The sequence below is a fragment of the Nyctereutes procyonoides genome, unplaced genomic scaffold (genome assembly GCF_905146905.1).
Source record: "Nyctereutes procyonoides isolate TBG_1078 unplaced genomic scaffold, NYPRO_anot_genome, whole genome shotgun sequence".
Lineage (NCBI taxonomy): Eukaryota > Metazoa > Chordata > Mammalia > Carnivora > Canidae > Nyctereutes > Nyctereutes procyonoides.
Genome location: NW_026575046.1, coordinates 20,168,133 through 20,186,756, shown reverse-complemented (window position 1 = coordinate 20,186,756; position 18,624 = coordinate 20,168,133). Strand labels below are relative to the sequence as shown.

General features: G+C 42.4%; 1 protein-coding gene across 1 annotated transcript in view; it reads left to right on the top strand.

Annotated features, from left to right (window-relative positions):
• The first annotated feature begins 5,502 nt into the window (after window positions 1-5,502).
• Window positions 5,503-18,624, top strand: part of PLCXD3 (phosphatidylinositol specific phospholipase C X domain containing 3) — a 165,715-nt gene continuing 152,593 nt past the window's right edge. The window contains exon 1 of the mRNA XM_055325821.1: window positions 5,503-5,813. Coding sequence (XP_055181796.1) covers window positions 5,711-5,813 — 103 coding nt within the window. The 5' untranslated portion in view covers window positions 5,503-5,710. The remainder of the gene's footprint in view (window positions 5,814-18,624) is intronic.

Genomic DNA, 18,624 nt, shown 5'->3' with positions numbered 1-18,624 from the left:
ATGGAATATTGTAGGGAATAGTAAAGCAGCACTGATTATTAATAGTTACTTTTACAAAGGTTCTTCATTGCCCTTTTATACTCCTTTTCTTCAAGTTTGACTCTATACACGTATATTTCCAAACACTGTGTTTTTTAATGATCTGGCTAAGATCATTAAACAGAGTTCGTCTTTTAAAATATTGTACAGCTGAAATGTGTCCTAATGTTTTCTGGCTGAGAAGAATCTTTGTTTTTCAGAACATAATTTGAGAACAATTTAATTGTAAATATAAAATACATATATCTCCAGCAATTAGGAAATAATGTGAACTACCGAGAGAAAACAAATAGCAAAGAACCATGTATATTTTTTCCTCTAACATAGTTTACTTTTTTAATTGAAATATAATTAACATAGAATGTTATGTGAGTTTCAGGTGTACAGCACCTTGATTCTATAATTCTATATATTGCTGAGTGCTCACCATGATAAGTGTAGTCACTACCTGTCACCAAACAGCATTGTTACAATATTATTTATTATATTCCCTATGCTGTACTTTTCACCCCCTTATTTATTTATTTTAGAACTGGAAGTTTGTATCTTCTAATTTCCTTCACCTATTTCACCCACTCTCTACCTACCTCCCTTCTAGCAACCATCAGTTTGTTCTCTGTATTTAAGAGTCTGCTTTTTTGTTTGTTTGTTCATTTGTTTTGTTTTTTAGATCACACTATAAGTTAAATCACATTGTATTTTTCTTTCTCTGACTTATTTCACTTAGCATAATATCCTCTAGTTCCATTCATGTTGTCACAAATGGCAAAATCTCATTCATTAACTATGAAATAATCTATTATACTATATATATGGTTTAATGTACATGCGGTATGATATTACATTATACCACAAATTCTTTATACACTTATCTATCAGTGGGCACTTGGGTTGCTTCATTATACTGGCTACCAAAATAATGCTGCAGTAAACATAGGGGTGCATATATCTTTTTGAATTAATGTTTTCATTTTCTTTGGATAAATACCCAGTAGTGGAATTACTGAATCATATGGTATTTCTATGTTTAATTATTTTAAGGCTCCTCCATACTGATTTCCACAGTGGTTGCACCAACATACATTCTCACCAACAGTTGGATGAGGGTTCCTTTTTCTCCACCTCCTTGTCAATACTTGTTATTTCTTGTCATTTTGATAACAAGTGTAAGGTGATCTCTCTTTGTGGTTTTGATTTGCATTTTCCTGATGATGAGTGATGTTGAGCATCTTTTCATGTGTCCGTTGGCCATTTCTTTTTTTTTTTTTTATTTTTTATTTATGACAGTCACAGAGAGAGAGAGGCAGAGACACAGGCAGAGGGAGAAGCAGGCTCCATGCACCGGGAGCCCGACGTGGGATTCGATCCCGGGTCTCCAGGATCGCGCCCTGGGCCAAAGACCGGCGCTACACTGCGCCACCCAGGGATCCCTCGTTGGCCATTTCTATATCTTCTTTGGAAAAATGTCTCTATTCAGGTCTTCTGCCCAGTTTTTGATTGGCTTTTTTTATGGTGCTGAGTTGTATAAATTCTTTATGTATTTTGGATATTAACCCCTTATCAAACGTATCATCTATAAATATCTTCTCCCATTTGGTATGTTGCCTTTTTGTTTTGTTGATGGTTTCCTTCACTGTGAAAAAGCTTTTTTATTTTAGTGTGGTTCCCATAAGTTTATTTTTGCTTTTGTTCCCCTTGCCCAAGGAGATATATCTAGAAAAATGTTGCCAAGGCCAATGTCAAAGAAATTATCTATATTTTCCTCTAGGAGTTTTATGGTTTCAGGTCTCACATTTAGGTCTTTAATTTTGAGTTTATTTCTGTGTATGGTGTAAGAAAGTGGTCCAGTTTCATTCTTTTGCTTGTAGCTATCCAGTTTTTCTAGCACCATTTACTGAAGAGACTGTCTTTTCCCCAGCGTATATTCATTCTTGCTTCCTTTGTCATAGATTAACTGACCAATAAGTATGGGGTTATTTCTAGGAAGAAAGAGCCATGTATGTTTAAGAGTGGAAGTGGCTATGAAGTAAGGAAATGTTCCAAACAAACAAGTAGTAATGTTTATAAACTGGGCACAGTGTGATTTTGACGAAGAGCTATGAATTATATACATGAAAGTTTTAAAAGTAGCATGAAAGCCCTGCAACAAGTCATTTTGCTCTTTCCACTTATGCTTAAAACATTTTTTTTAGATTAGCTATTATTGACACCACAATTAAAAATCTTTGGTATTTTCTCACTTCTGTTGTAGACATGAAAATCTTATTCCACACCTTGAGTTGTCTGGATAGAGTAAAAACAAACAAACAAAACAAAACAAAAACTAGGGAAATATTTTCATTCCTCCTCTTGCTATTTCCAGCAACTATACACATGAGAAAGAATCCCAAAGGAAACAGAGCTATAGAATAATAGAGTCACAGGGGGCCCTAGAGGTCAGTAACAACTTCTAGTTTAGTTTATCAGTTGATTGTGATGGTTAATTTTATGCATCAACTGGTTAGGCTATGATGCCCAGTAGCTTAGTCAAACACTAGTCTAGATGTTGCTGTGAAGGTCTTTGTGGATGTGGTTAGCATATATAGTTATTTGACTTTGGTTAAAGCAGATTATTTTCTATAACGTGGGTGGACCTCATCTAATCAGTTAAAGGTCTTAAGAACTGGGACAGGTTTCCTAAAGAATTCCTCTTCAAGGCTGCAACATAGAAATCCTATCTGAGTTCCCAGCCTACTGGCCTGCCTTTCAGGTTTTCTAGCCCTCACAATCACATGAGCCAGTTCCTTAAAGTAAATCTGTCTCTTCCTTCTCCCTTCCATCTTTTCCTCTCCTTCCTTCCCTTGCTCCCTCTCTCTCTCATAAATAAATAAATATATATAATATGTATATTTCTCTAGAGAATCATAACTAATACAATGGGATAACTAAAGTCCAGTGAAATTACATGATCTTCTTAATGTCATTTAGTAAGTGATGGCAGAGCTGGTAATAGAGAGATGGGGAAACTGGGTCATAAAATTGCCTACAATATTGATTATAAGGCTGGGAAAGAAATCCAGAATTATCAACTTTCAGCCCTGTCTTTTCTGGTGGGTTGCATGCTGAGAAATGTGAAATTTTATGCAAAACCAATATATTGGAAATTCTGAAATTTAAAGCAGATAAAACAGGGGAGGGATTGTTGCTTCACCAAAAGGCAAGTGTACAATTCTTTATAGAGACAACGTTCCTCAACATTTAAAGTAGTTTCATTAAAGAAAAAAGCTTCACAAACCTTTTAGAGACACATAAGTTCAACACACTTGAACAGGGCACTTTTTTTTTTTTAAATAGCAAATGGAACCTAAAGCCAAAAGAAGGAAGTAAATAATATATTTATTTTTTATTGGTGTTCAATTTGCCAACATATAGAATAACACTCAGTGCTCATCCCATCAAGTGTCCCCCTCAGTGCCCGTCACCCAGTCACCCCCCCACCCCCTGCCCACCTCCCTTTCTACCACCCCTAGTTCGTTTCTCAGAGTTAGGAGTCTCTCATGTTCTGTCTCCCTTTCTGATATTTCCCACTCATTTTTTTCTCCTTCCCCTTTATTCCCTTTCACTATTTTTTATATTCCCCAAATGAATGAGACCATATAATGTTTGTCCTTCTCCGATTGACTTATTTCACCCAGGGCACGTTTTTAAAGTGTATTTTGTTTTAAAATATCCCCAAAAATCCAATAATTATTTCATTCTTTTGAAGATGAATGCTCTGTGAGGATAGAAAAGGCAATGAGGGAAATAAACATATGTTATCTTAATAGACATACATCTCACATTTTGTGTGATGCTTTGCTGGTAACAAAGTTTTTTCAGATACACTCCTTCCTGGAAGCTTCACCACGAATCTCTGAGTTATTATCACCATTTTATAATGGAGATAACCAGGGCTGGCAGACACAAGAAGACTTGCCCCAACTATTCTGAGACAGAGCAACTGATTCCCAGATCTGAGCTCTCTCCTCATGCACGGCCCTGCCACGATGCCAGCAGAACACCAATATTAGTCAGAAGAGTAGTATTTGTAGGTCTCTCGACCTAGAATCTTATAGCAAGCTAAATTCTCACTCTAATCAGAAGGTTTTGTGGGCTCCTACTGGGCTAGCAAGAATATTAAGATTTACCCCAGGGGAAAAAAAAATCCTAGGACATTTCTTAAAGATAACCCTACCATGTTCTCTCGAAGCTATGAATTGATTCTAGGAAGCAATGGAAATTTTGATCACAAGGATAAGGAATGATCTCTTCTCCCCATCTTTCACATAGTGCATCCCATTTGGAGTAAATACTCTGTGAACCCCACATCCTCATGCAATAAGCAACCTTTAGTTGTGGTTTTTAGTACTGTAGGGTTTGCTGAAATGAAATGATCATTCCCAGGTTTTATAGCTCTCTCCTACCTTGTTCTCATCGCCCCAACCCAACAGCATTGACTTAGGAACAGGATCTACACGCCACTGCCTCTACATTCTTTGGGTGGAAAGACCTAGCCTATTTTCACTGTACTGCTTATACATTCCTCGGGCCACCGCTGGCCTCATCACGTTTGTAAAACACGATTTCCCTTCTCTTTCTCATCTGAAAGCAGGTGGACCAAGACAGTTCTTGGGAGGCTCAATGAGTGATTTCTCCTGAGAGAGACACAATCTCTCCAGTCTGCCAAGGAATGAAAAAAAAAAAAATCAGACAATGGCATAAATCATTTTGAATGTTGCCAAATAAATTCCACCAAATGCTACTGGCAATAATTACAGTATGTCGCTGGGAAATGTGATTTGCTTCTAGCATCGGGCTCTAGCCTTGTCCGGAGTGCCACGAAAAAAAACAAAAAACAAAAAACAAAACAAAAAAAAAAACGACACAGAGAGGACACAGGCAGCTCTCTCCATAGCAGGCACAGGTTTTGCACCGTCCAGGAAACGAAGGGGTTGAAGTGCTTCCTCACCTTGCAGTGTCTGGAACAGGATGCCAGGGATCAAGCAGGAATCACCAGGATTGCCTGCTCTTTGCACACTTGTCAACTACTCCAAAAATCGAAGGGGTGATTCGGGACCACAGTTTTGCCACGAGCAGTGCAGGGGCCCTGGCTGAGCAGGGGCGCAACCTGTTGTAGCCGACAGGAAGCGAAGCTCTCGGCTAAGGATGCAAAGTCCTGAGAGCCCAGGATGCCGGACCGCGTCCCGAGGCATTTTAGGTGCACCCGCGAGGCTGCCTTTCCCCCAGGCGGGAGCGGGGAGTGAGCCCAGAGGGCCGAGCAGGCCCCCGCGCGCACCGCTGGGTGGACCAAGTTAGGGGCGAGGCGCGGGCCGCTGCGGAACCGCGAGGCGGGGCGGGGCGGGGCGGGGCGGGGCGGGGCGGAGACGCAGGGGAGGGGCGGGAGGAGGGCGCGCACCGCGGAGAGGCGAGCGCGGACGCCGGGAACAAAAGCTCCGGCGGAGTCTGGCGGAGGCTCCGGGGGAGCAGGGGGTGTCTTGAATAATCATTAAAATTAGCATGTGTCTGCGCCATCCTGTGGGTGTGGCGCGGCGCCGGGGGTAACTCGGCGGGGCCCGAGCGCAGCGGGGACTCGCGGCCGCAGCTGCCAGCCTGCCCGGGAGCCGGGCGCCAGCGCGCCACGCCGACCCGCACCATGGCCTCGTCCCAGGGGAAGAACGAGCTCAGATTCGCCGACTGGATGGCCGCCCTGCCCGCGAGCATCCACAGCATCCCCCTCACCAATTTGGCCATCCCAGGTAGGCGCGCCGAGCCGCCGGGGCGCTCCCCCTCCGCGCCCTGCGCCCTGCGCCGCGGAGCCCTAACTTGCCTGGCGGCCCCCGGGGGAGGGTCTCGGCCCGGCCGCCCTCGGGCCTCGGCGCTCGGCAAACCTCTGGGGACCGCGGCGCGGCCAGCCAAGGTGACTGCTGTGCGCTGGGCTCTGGAGGCTGCCGGGCTGCGCGGCAGGGCTGGGGCGGGGGGGGGCGGCAGCCCCCCGCGCCCCCTCCCGCGGTTGCCCTCGCGGACCTGGGGGGCGGAGGATGCAGGGGGCGGCGAGGGCGGTTGGCGGGTCCGCGGGGCGACGGGGCGCGGGCGGCGCGAGCCGGTGTCCCGAGGGCTCGGCTCCCGCCGCGGGACCTCCGACCCCTCCATCCCGGTGGCGGCATCCAGGGTCCCCGGGAGGTCTCGCGGTTGGACCCCGCCGAGGCATTCACGCTCGCCCCCGAGTCTCCGTGAAAGGCACAAGCGCTTCGCGAAGAGCGAGGGAAGTTCAGGGACCCGCGGCGGCGGGATCGCTGCCCTTGACCGGAGCCGGAGGGACGGGGTCGGGGGGCGGGGGGCGCCGCTTCCCGGGCCGGGCCGCGCGCTCGCCGTCTGGGTCCCGGTGCAAGCGCTGGAGGCGCCGGGGTCGGGAGGGCGCAGCCTTGCGGACCGCGCCGCCGTGGCTCGGGACCCTGCGGGGGCAGCGGCGGAGGCCTGGGGTGGACGGGCCGACCCGGGGGGGGGGGGGACGGGGTCGTGCGAGCGTCCCGACAGCCGAGAAGGAGGTCGGGGCAAGGCGGGGTCAGGACGCCCGGATCCCGAGGCTGCAGCCCGGCGCGCGCGGCTGGCATCGGGGGACCCGGCAGGTGTCTGGGGCGGGAGCGTGCACCGGCCCCCAGCTCAGGTGTGCCCGAGACCGGGAGTGGTGCTGGGTGACAGCCGGGGACACGGCCGCACGTCCCTACCAATTTGGCTTTTCGCCTGGGCTGGGGGCGCAGACGGCCGGTTCTCCCAGGACCCGGCTAGGCTAGAGGGCAATTGACCCACGGGTAGTCCCCCCCCCCCCCCCCGAGCCCAGTGGGTTATCAAGTTCGACCTTCTGGTCTGTCTCCTCGTGATCTACTACCCCATCCAGCGCCCCCCTCTCAGCCACTGGAGGAAGACAGGATAAGGGGGGGGGGGGAGAAGGATTCCTTTGAAAAATCCCAACAGGCTCTAACCAGCAGCGCTGGAATTGATCAGTAACTCAGATCACTGGTCTAGTCAAGTGATGTTTGGCTGCGAGGACAGGCACAGGCTGCACTCTGAGCGCCAACCCCTGAAGGAAGGATTTGTCTCGTTTTGCCTTTTTTTTTTTTTTGTCTCAAAAGGTAGCTTCCCGAGAGCCCAAGTATCTCCAGGGGAAAGAACCGCCCAGCCTCCCCACTTTGCACTTACTCTGCTACCTGGGTGAGCCTGGGGATTGGCCTTTGGAAGGAGACAGTAGGAAGTACACAACTTTGTTGGTGAAATTTCACTCTCCCTTCCACAGGCGCTCCTATCCTCTTCTTTTTTATTTTGGTCTTTAGGCAGTTGTTTTCATAGGATCTCACCTGAGCTTTTCCGTACACGTCAAATGTAATACAGGCAAGGATTCTGATGCCAGCCTTCTGAGGGGTGACTTGCCAGAAACCTAGGGAGTTTAAAAGCCCGCGCTCACATTCCTAGTTCTGAGGGATGGTATGATGCTATGTCAGAACCTATATAATATTTCTGTAATTCTTCACTTTTCAGATCACCGAACCCCTCCCCAAACCTCACGAAGGAGGCAGTGCTGGTACTACAAACTCCATTTCATAGATGTAAAAATTGCAGCTTAGTAAAGGCAAATGATTTACCCTCAGATCAGTCATCTGACCCCTTACGTGGTCCTTAGGGAAAGTCTCCTAGGGATTTTCTTTTCTTTTTTTTTTTTTAAGTTTCTCGTTTTTTTAAGATTTTATTTATTTATTCATGAGAGACAGAGAGAGAGAGACAGACAGAGGGAGAAGCAGGCCCCATGCAGGGAGCCTGACGTGGGACTCGATCTCGGGTCTTCGGGATCACGCCCTGGGCCAAAGGTAGGCGCCAAACTGCTGAGCCACCCAGGCTGCCCCTCCTAGGGATTTTCGAGGGAAATGCATTGCGGTTTGTATCTGGGTGGCTCAGTAGCAACAGCTACTAACCAGGGTGAGGGGACAAGGAATTAGGCATTAGCAGGATACAGGGCAATTTTCCTTTTCTTTCCTGAGGTCAGAGACTTTGATATTCTGCCTGTCTCCCAGTAGAGGCGTTGGGGGTAAGAATGGAAGCCTTTGCATGGGATCCATTTTGAGTATAATACTAAGAGGGGTTGTGGCATTGATTGCAGTGGGAACTTTCACTGCTTTCCCAGCCCTTCTTAATATGAATCTCCTGCAAGGCCTCCCATTCTTAGCCCCAGTACTTCTGAGAAGAAAGAAAAAATCATTTCACCAAATCTACACCCCTGAATTGCCCCATGATTTTGTAAAGTTGGTTTGGTAAATTCATATATATAAATCTAGGTGTAAAAATGGGTTTGGTACTTTTCTGCATTATTCAACTGTGAGAATTTTTGGAGGAAAAGAGACATTCAAACTTTGATAGAGAAGGCTAATTGGAGACTATTAAACACTAATGGAATAATTGCCTTAAAATCATGCTAATAGCTTCCTGGCTGCTACATGTTTACTTGGCCAGTTGCTACAGCTTGAATTAAGTAATTATCTCCACCATTTAAAACCACTCCTGATGCACCATGCAAGTGTTTTTGTGGAAGGGAATGACTGCTCGGTCATCCTCAAAGTTCAGGTTTTCTTAGGTGAAGCAACCAGAGAGAGAAGAGCTGCTTAATTAAGAGGCCACCCACTTGGGGCAGCTGACCCAGATTACCCGGGGCTAGTGCAAAGAACAATCTGCAGGTGTGGGATATTCCCCACCATGTGTACTGTTATGGCTTCTCGAAACATTTCTCAAGTGTCTGCAGTCTGCATCTTGAACGCTACCAGAAATGTTGTTTTGCACTTACTTTATTTTTTTTAAAGATTTTTTTATTAATTTATTCATAGACACACACACACAGAGGCAGAGACACAAGCAAGCACCATGCAGAGAGCCCGTGGTGGGATTCGATCCAGGGTCTCCAGGATCACGCCCTAGGCTGCAGGCCCTAGGCTGCAGGCGGTGCTAAACCACTGCGCCACTGGGGCTGCCCAGCTGTTTTGCATTTAAATGTCCTCATGATTTGGTGTTGACTGGCCTAAGGGATTAAGTTAGTAATTTGTATTAGTAGTTTTACTTCCAGTTTATCTTTCAAAGTCATGGTGCAGTCAGAATACATTGACAGTTACTCAGATTTTAGTGTCCTTCGTCATTTCTTCCAGTCTCTGATGACACCAAACCAGATTTTCATTCATACATGTTTTTTAAACAATATCCTGGCATTTTGGGTTATGAGTGATGCTTCCTGTCACGACAGGCAGGTGAGAGAGACTAGACAGAAATGGAGGCAGGAAGACAAATGGTAAAATTCAGGTGAAAGTGAGGCTGATCAATTTCTGGCATGTTTGCAGGAGAGTTCTAACCCTATAATCCTGGAACTTCCAGAACCCTAGTAAAGAGATCCATCATGGGAGGAAGCAAGCTTTTTGCTTGGTGTGGGTAAGGTGTTGGTGATCTGGGTATACGGTAGGGAGTCGTTCTATCCAAAATCTGAAAGACCAGGAAGGATTTTTTATTCCATGGGAGGGCTTCTGCATTGCTTTTCTGATAGGCGATGAAAATCTTCACAGAAGACAGCAAACTAACCCTATGATAATGAAAGATTGGCCAAGCTATTGTGGTATTGGGACTCAGAGTGTTTGTTTCCTCGGTATTGGAGTTCATGGAGAGGCCGAGACCTCCAGTTGACCCTAAAGATGGACCCCCAGCATTCAGAGGCTCCTCACACCCTCCCTACCCTTGGCACTGTGACCACCCACTGTTCCCACAGTTGGAGCTCTTTCCAAGGACGCTGTCTTAAGAGAGTAAGTTGTTATTGAGACCATCTGGCAGTACTACATGTGACCAAGCCCAGGCACTGCCTCTATATAAACTCTTAAGATTCCTCCCGTTGGTGGGTGTGAAGATGTACTCTTCCTGTGGCCACCCAAGACAAGCCTTGTATGTAGGTTCCCTTGCTTATTAAACCTGCCACATGCCACTCTGGGGTGGCCTGCTTCCTTCTTTGGTCCCCTGTATGTCCTCTGTGGTCAGGGGTCAGTTTTCGAACTGACACTTAAACAGGAATTGTTGATTGTACTTTAGATAAGGAACACAGAAATGCTTTGGAAATCAATAGTTACACTTGACGATTTTGTTCATTTCTTCCAGAAAATGCCAATGGCAATGAAAAAGAGCAGTTTCACATAGAGAAACTAGATGTTTATTACAGTTCTGATTTCTGTGTTCTTGTGTCTCTTATTACTTTTTCGTTTCTTTCCTCACAACAATCTCTTCATGTTCCAGTATTTCTGGAGCCAGCTGTCTTCCTTTTCCTTGTAACTTACTATTTCTATTTTGATTGGGATGAGACCATCTACAGGACAAATCTAGGATTGGGTCTAATTGTACAAATTTCTTTTAAAAAGCAGGGTTGGAAAAAAAATAAAAAGCAGAGTTGGGGTTTTTTCCTCATCATTTTAGTCAGGACGGTGATGCTGAAGTTAATCTTTAAAAGCAACCAAAAAGCAGCAAAGTTGTTTAGGATGAATACCTTTTTTGTGTTGTCTTTCCCATTCCCTGTTTTGTTTTTGATTTTGCTAAAAAAGGAAAAAATTAAAATATGTGGAACATCATTTATTCTAGGATTTTTTTCTTGATGAGTTGAACTGAATCACCACCTATTAATATAAAGTGATACTGATGCCATTTTACAGCTTACAAAATGTTTTCCATGTACACACATTTTTTTTTCTACATGTTCTATCAATAAACCTCCGAGGCCTTGCCACTCAAAGTTGGTCCAGGGACCAGGGGAGGTAGAAATGTACCTCAGACTCCACCCCTCAGGCCAGTTTAATCAGGATAGGCATTTAACGAGATCCCTAGGTGACTTTTATGCACATTTAAAGTTGGAAAAACACTGCTTTAGGGTAGCTCTATGGGGAACCTTTATGTAAGCGACAGAGCCAAATTTAAATATACATCTTTGACTAAGCTCTTTCTTTTGGACCATGCAGTCTATTTATGAGTGTTCAAATTTATAATCAGGCTTAGAGCCAGAATGTGAGTATTTGACTCAAGGCTAATGGCCCAGGTTGGGAACATACTGATAACTCATATTATAGTTCATCATGCACCTTGAACATAAATGTGACTTAATTGCTACCTAAGTGTTCAAATTAGGTCGCTGTGATAAATGTAAAACCTTTCCCCTCATATCCTTAAAGTACTGCTATCAGCCATCAACAGCACTTAAAATCAGCCTATTTGGTGATGCTAGTGGTCACTAATGGCAATTTAGGAAACATTCTTGTGTTGGTTTTTTGTCCATTTGGTCTCATTCTTTGCTGTACAGGCCCAGTTACTATTGTTGTGTTTATAGGTTACAGAGTCGTTCAATTTATCTAGAAGCTAAACTTTTCAATTTGCTCTTGAGCAACAGTGGTATTATGATAAGCACTTTATTTTTTTTTTTTAAGTTTTTATTTATTTATGATAGTCACAGAGAGAGAGAGAGAGGCAGAGACACAGGCAGAGGGAGAAGCAGGCTCCATGCACCGGAAGCCCGACGTGGGATTCGATCCCGGGTCTGCAGGATCGCGCCCTGGGCCAAAGGCAGGCGCCAAACCGCTGCGCCACCCAGGGATCCCAACAGTGGTATTATGAAGGCAAATGTGTTAATAATCAGCATCAGAAAGCCATCAAAAACAAAGGTAAACAGTAAGTTGATTTTTTTATTAAAAAGGAAATGATCAATCTTGTATTTGCAAACTATATCTCATTTATTTGAAGCACCATTGACATAGAATGGAATAGAAACATAAATGTGGTCATAACTCGCTTACTTGAATTGTAGTTATTGAGTGTAATCAGTATTCCAAACATTAAAAAAAACCCTCAAATTGCTAAAATGGATAACACAATGTTTGTATGTTAAGGCTTATACACCCTTAAGAATATTTCTCATGTCTTTACTTAGAGTTTCTCATATTTAGTTCCAACTCCACCCAATCAAAATGGAAAGCGTGGTTACAAAGCAGAGGAATGAGACTGTTGGGTGCCATACATCATTAGTAACATAGGGAATATTCATGAGGAAAGGCTAAGAAATGAAGACACACGGACACAGAAGGTAGGTGTTCCTAAACCCTGCCCAGAGTAAAATCAGAATCATGTTAAATTGTCCATTTTGGCCTTTCCTAAGCACCTCTTTAATGGATTTCCAAGTAGTTCTAGAAATCTCTGGACAAATTCTTTTTTTTTTTTTTAATTTTATTTACTTATTCATGAGAGACAGAGAGAGGCAGAGACACAGGCAGAGGGAGAAGCAGGCTCCATGCAGGGAGCCCAATGTAGGACTCGATCCTGAGTCTCCAGGATCAGGCCCTGGGCCAAAGGCAGCGCTAAACAGCTGAACCACCTGGGCTGCCCACAAATTCTTAAGTATGCATTATAAGCCAATTTTGGGGACTACCATATACATGGTATCTGCCATTTTTCTTCCTTTCTATTTCAGGGAAGCCTTGAAAACTTGTCACTTTTGCTGATGGGACATCTAGAGGAAGTGTGCTTCCATAATTTGTATACCTAAAATACCACTGCTGTTGGCAGTCCCACCAGGGCCCGTGCTACATCTGCAGAGACCCAACAATGAGGATGTTAGTGTGTAACAAGGTCCCTGGATTCTGCTGTGGTCAAAGGTTCCCAGAGCTGGGTTCCCCTTTGTGGAAGCTGTGGATACCCACTTCTGATCTTGTCTGCCATCACTGCTAGAGCTGTGAGTGCCAACACTCATAGCACCCTTCAATCTTGGTGCCTAGTATGGATCTCAGCCAAAGAGCTTTTAGAATTTATATTGATTCTTTTGTTGTTGTGCCCTAACTGAGGTATGAGTTTATGAGGACTGGAGAGAGGATAATATGTGGGATAGACTTTGTTCTGTACTCTGCATTATTCTCAGTTTTAGCCCACTCTCTGTGTGCACCTATTTATGTGTGTGTACACATATGTAGTGTGTATTGGCCTTACTACTTTTCCAAGAAACTTGTCCCCCCCCCCACCCCACCCTGCCCTATAAGTAGACCTCTGGTGGATGCTACCTAATTAATCCTATCTCCAGACAGGTCCAGAGTAGGAATATGGGTGGGATCCATGTTATTCCTGGTGAGCAGCCTGGGACAACACAGAGCCAAATAAACTGACAGACCTAAAGTAATCACTAACACCTCCATTGTTTAAAAGCAGAATAGTAGGGTAATAAGATGAACTCTGAGCCTCAAAGAAAATGTTAAATCTCATGCATACATGCTTGTATATGCTCACATTTTAACTAATGTTGATCAAAGGTGTCAGCTCTGTTAATCTAGAAATTTTTACCTATTATGATCAACAATGCTGTCTCTTACCTTAAAGTGTTAGTTTTGGAAAACCCTAATGGGTATTCAAGGAACTTCTAGGCGCAGCATTTGAACCCCCAAGAAACTTATATATTCTCTTATTTCTCTTTCTCTGGGTGGGGTTAGGATCTGTCTTAGAAGACTGAAGGCCAGAAAAATAAATTATATATTCCAGAAGGCAGGGAAGAGTGAAGAGAAATTTACCATGTTTCAGATGGAATTCTGCTTCCAGAAGCTTTCTACAGAGCCATATGCTTTTATTATGCTCTATTAAGAGAGGAAGATAGGTCAGGAAGAGGGGCAGGAGGAGATGGTTAAACATTTTTGAGAAGCAGCCAGGATTAGTCACCTCCGGAGACCAGGTACTGAAGCAGATGGCACATTGATTCCTTAGATGTGCTCTTGTAATGTTCCTATATTTCATCACAAACCCGGGAATGGACAGCTCTGTTACCACTTTATCTTAAACGCCAGCTAACACTATGTTTCACGTAGAATTCTTCCTGTGAATTAATTTTTAGGAAGCAGCCATGTTTATCCTTAGTCAATGTTATAAATGATGGTTATGTTCCTTGATTCACTTGGAGAATTAATTTCATGAAGAAAAGTGGACTATGATGAATGGCAATTTTAGTTGCCTGCTAGGCTTTCCTGGAAGTTCCCTCTGGCTTGTTGGGTGGTGAAGAGGAAGATATGCTCAAAGACATTCTAATGGGCAAATGGGAACTTACTTCAACGTTATGTCTCAAGCCACACTCCTCTGTGGAGGGAGGAGGAGGAGGAGGATACCAGGGCTGCCTTTAGCAGAGTTAGCTCTAAACACACTCCTGCCATATCCTGCCCTGGGCTTTTCTCCAGGGGAAGGGGTGGCCAGTAGGGGGTAGGGTAGGGGGGATAGGTAGTCAAGAGGATGATGGACTTGAAAGTTGCTAGAAGGGAAGGCTACAGGACTGTTTTGTTTAGTTCTTATCACTCCCTCATGTCCTTATTTCTCTTTGTATCTGCTCAATTTCTTTGGGTCTGATATTAGAGTCCGAGTCTTGAAAATGTCCTTAATTCTTTTATCTCACCCCTTTTTGTTTTGCTTACCTGGAAAAATTTTAACTTCATTAACCTCTATTTTTTACCTATTCCAATCCCAGAAAACTTCAGTGGCTAAACATTACTGAGCCTGGATGCCTCAATTCACTAGAAATTTCTGACCATATATCTTCTTGCATATCACCTGTAAATTCATTTTTCTGTTCTCTGAGACGATAATTTAATATCTCTTCTTGCTCCTCAAACCAATATTCCTTCGCACTAAACTTAGGACCTCACCTTATATTTTATATAAAAAAATACAGAGAAGAACTTTCTCAGTTTCCCACCATTAACCCAGCAACCTACCTGCATCTGTTTGTGCATATTCTGTATTTTCTTTATGTAAGAGAAATTCCTGAATCTACTCCTTCCTAAGTCCACCTTCTCTATTTGTGGTCTGGATCCTACCCACTCAGATCTCCTCAGAGTTTACTCCCAAATTCATCCCCTCTCTCTCCTGTGTCCCTATTTTTCTCTACCTCTGCGGGATTGCTCTAGTCAGTACACAAACATATTATTATTGCCCCTGTTTAAAAAAAAAAAAAAGCCCTCTGCCTCCATACCAGCCTTTCTCTCCAAACCTACCTTTCTCTCCATGGTACTAGTTCTCCCTGATATTTGTAAAAACATGCCCTCTGTCTTGAAATTATTTCCTTCTCTTTCTCCCTCCCCCCTCCCTCTCTCTCTCCCATGCTAATCTCATTATTTCCCTACCGCTGCACTAAAATTGTTTTTATCAAGGTTGCCAGTGACCTGTATTTTGCCAAAGCTAATGGTTAATCCTTTATCATCTTCTTTGATCTTTCAGCATCATTTGATGTGTTTGACTACACTTCTTTTTTTTTTTTAAGATAAACATTGTTTTTAAGATTATTTATTTATCTATTCGTAGAGACACACACACACACACAGAGAGAAGCAGAGACACAGGCAGAGGGAGAAGCAGGCTCCGTGCAGGAAGCCCGACATGGGACTTGATCCTGGGTCTCCAGGATCACACTCCCAGCTGCAGGCAGCACTAAACCACTGCGCCACTGGGGCTGCCCCATGCTTCTGGTCTTAAGCATGTTCTTCCTTTGGCTTATGACACTTTAAAAAAAAATTGTGCTAAAAAAACATGTAACATGAGATTTACCCAGGTTTTCATAGTATTATTAGCTATAAGTATAGGGGTGTATAGCATATCTCTAGAATGTTTTCATCTTGCATGACAGAAGCTTTATATCCATCAAGTAACAGCTCTTCATTTCCTCCTCCCACCAGTCCTTGGCAACTACCATTCTACTTTTTGCTTTCATGAGTTCGACTACTTTAGATACTACTGAATGTAATATTTTTTCCTTCTGTAACTGACTTATTTCACTCACCATAATGTCCTCAAGGTTCATTCATGTTATAGCATATGACAGTAGTTCCTTCTTCTTCTTCATGGCTGTGTAATATTCCATTGTATGTATATTCCATATTATGCTTATCTGTTCATCCATTGATGGACATTTAGGTTGTTTCTATATCTTGGCTGTTGTGAATCATGGTACAATGAAAATGGGAGTGCTAATAGCTCTTTGATATCTTTTTTTCCCCATTTGTTTGGATAAATATTCAAATATGGAATTGTAAGGTTGTAAAGTAGTTCTGTTTTTATTTTTTTGAGGGACTTCTGTATTGTTTTCTTTAGCACTTGCTTCATTTTACAATCCCACCAGAAGTAAACAAGGGTTCCAATTTCTCCGTATCTTCACCAGCACTTGTTTTCTGTTTTGTCTTTGATGATGACTGTCCTAACAGGTATGAGGTGATATCTCATGGTAGTGATTTTAATTTCCATGATGATTACTGATGTTGAACATCTTTTCATATACCTACCTGTTGGCTATTTGTAGATCTTTTTTTGGAAAAATGTTTATTCGAGTCTTTTGCCATTTTTAAATTGAGTTACTTGGTATTTTACTATTTGGTTGTAGGAGTTAGTTATATGTGTGGGAAATTAATTCCTTACAGATATAAGGTTTGAAAATATTTTCTCCCACTTTATAGGTTGCCTTTTCACTCTGTTTCTTGCTTGATTGCTTTCTTGCTGTGTGGAAGTCTTTTTGCTTGTGGTCCCACGTTCCTGTTTTCCTTCTGTTGTCTGTGCTCTTGGTCTCCTATACCGGAATTTATTGCCAAGACCAATGTCCAGAAAATTTTTCCCCATGTTTTCTTCTAAGAGCTTTACTGTTTCAGGTCTTATGTTTAAATCTTTAATTCACCTTGAGTTAATTTTTGTGTATGGTGTAAGATAAGGGTCCAATTTCATTCTTTTGAATGTAGGTACATAGTTTTCCCAACACATTTATTGAGGAGTTTATCCTTTCATCCTTGTGTATTTTTGGCAACCTTATCAAAGGTGAGTTGACTTTATATGTGTAGGCTTCTTGCGAAGAATCTATGGATCAGTTTGTGTAGTCTGGGTATTATAATATGGTCTTCCATCCAGGAATAGGAGATGTTTTTTCATTTATGTGAATCTTCAGTCTGATTCACAAATGTTTTCGGAGTACAGATCTTTTCCCTCCTTGGTTAAGTTTATTACTAAATATCTTATTCCTTTTAATGTTGTTATATGGGATTGTTTTCCTAATTTCCTTTGTGGATAGTTTGTTTTTAGTAAGTAGAGATGAGATTGATTTTGGTATATTAATTTTTGTATCCTGCAACTTTCCTAACTGCAGTGTATTCAAACAGTGTTTTTTTGTGTGTAATCTTTAGGGTTTTCTACATATCGGATCATATCATCTATAAGCTGAAATCATTTTAGTTCTTTCTTTCCTATTTGAATGTCTTATTTTTCTTGCTTAATTGCTGTGTCTAGGTCCAGTACTATGTTGAATAGGAATGGTAAGAATGGGCATACTGGCTTTGTTCCTAAGAGCTTTTAGTTTTGAGTATGATATTATCATGGACATTTCATATATAACCTTTTTAACATTAGAGTCATTTCCTTCTATTCCCAGTTTGTTGAGTGTTTTTAACATGAAAGGTTGTTGAGTTTTTGTTAAGCAGTTTTTCTGTATCTGTGAAGATGATCATGTACTTTTTATCTTTTATTCTGTTAATGTGATGTATCACCTTGATTTTTTTTTTAATATTGAACTATCCTCACACTCTTCACTTAAATCCCACTTGGTTATAGTGTATGATCCTTTTAATGTGCTGTTGAGTTTGGTTTGCTACTATTTTTTTGAGGAGTTTTGCATCTTTAACTCATCAGGGATGTTGGCCTATAGTTTTATTATCTTGTAGTATTTTGTCTTGCTTTGGAATCAGAGTGATGCTGGCCTCACAAAATGAGTTTGGAAGTGTTACTTCCTCTAATTTTTTGGAAGAGTTTAAGAAAGATTGGTATTAATTCATTAAATGTTTTGATGTATTTGTATTAATTCAAATAAATGTTTCTTTATTAATGAAGGAATTTGTTGCTATAAATCTTTCTTAATGCTTTTGATGTATCCCATATGTTTTGGTGTGGTGACTTCATTTTCCTTTGTCCCATGATATTTTCTAATTTTCCTTTAATTTCTTATTTGACCTAAATTAATCAAATTTCTTATTGGTTATTAAATAATATATTGTTTTCACATATTTGAGAATTTTTCAGTTTCATTCTACTGATTTCTAGTTTTATTCCATTATGGACATTAAAAACATTTGATATGATTCTCATCTTTTAAATTCCTTGAGATCTGTTTTGTGGCCTAACATGTGATCTATCCTGGAGAATGTTTCATGTGTGCTTGGTAAAAATGTGTATTCTGCTGCATTTGGATGGAATATTCTGTATATGTCTGCTAGGTACATTTGGTCTATAGTGTTCAAGTTCTCTATGTCCTTACTGATCTTCTGTTTGGATATTCTATCCATTATTCAAAGTAGAGTATTGAAATTTCAAAGTAGAGTATTTCTCCTTTCAGCTTTGTCAATGTTTATTTCATATATTTAGGTACTCTGGTGTTAGGTACATGTATTTTTATAATTTGTATATTTTCCTTGTGAATTGACCCTTTGTGGTTATATAATGTCCTTCTTTGTCTCTCATGAGTTTTTG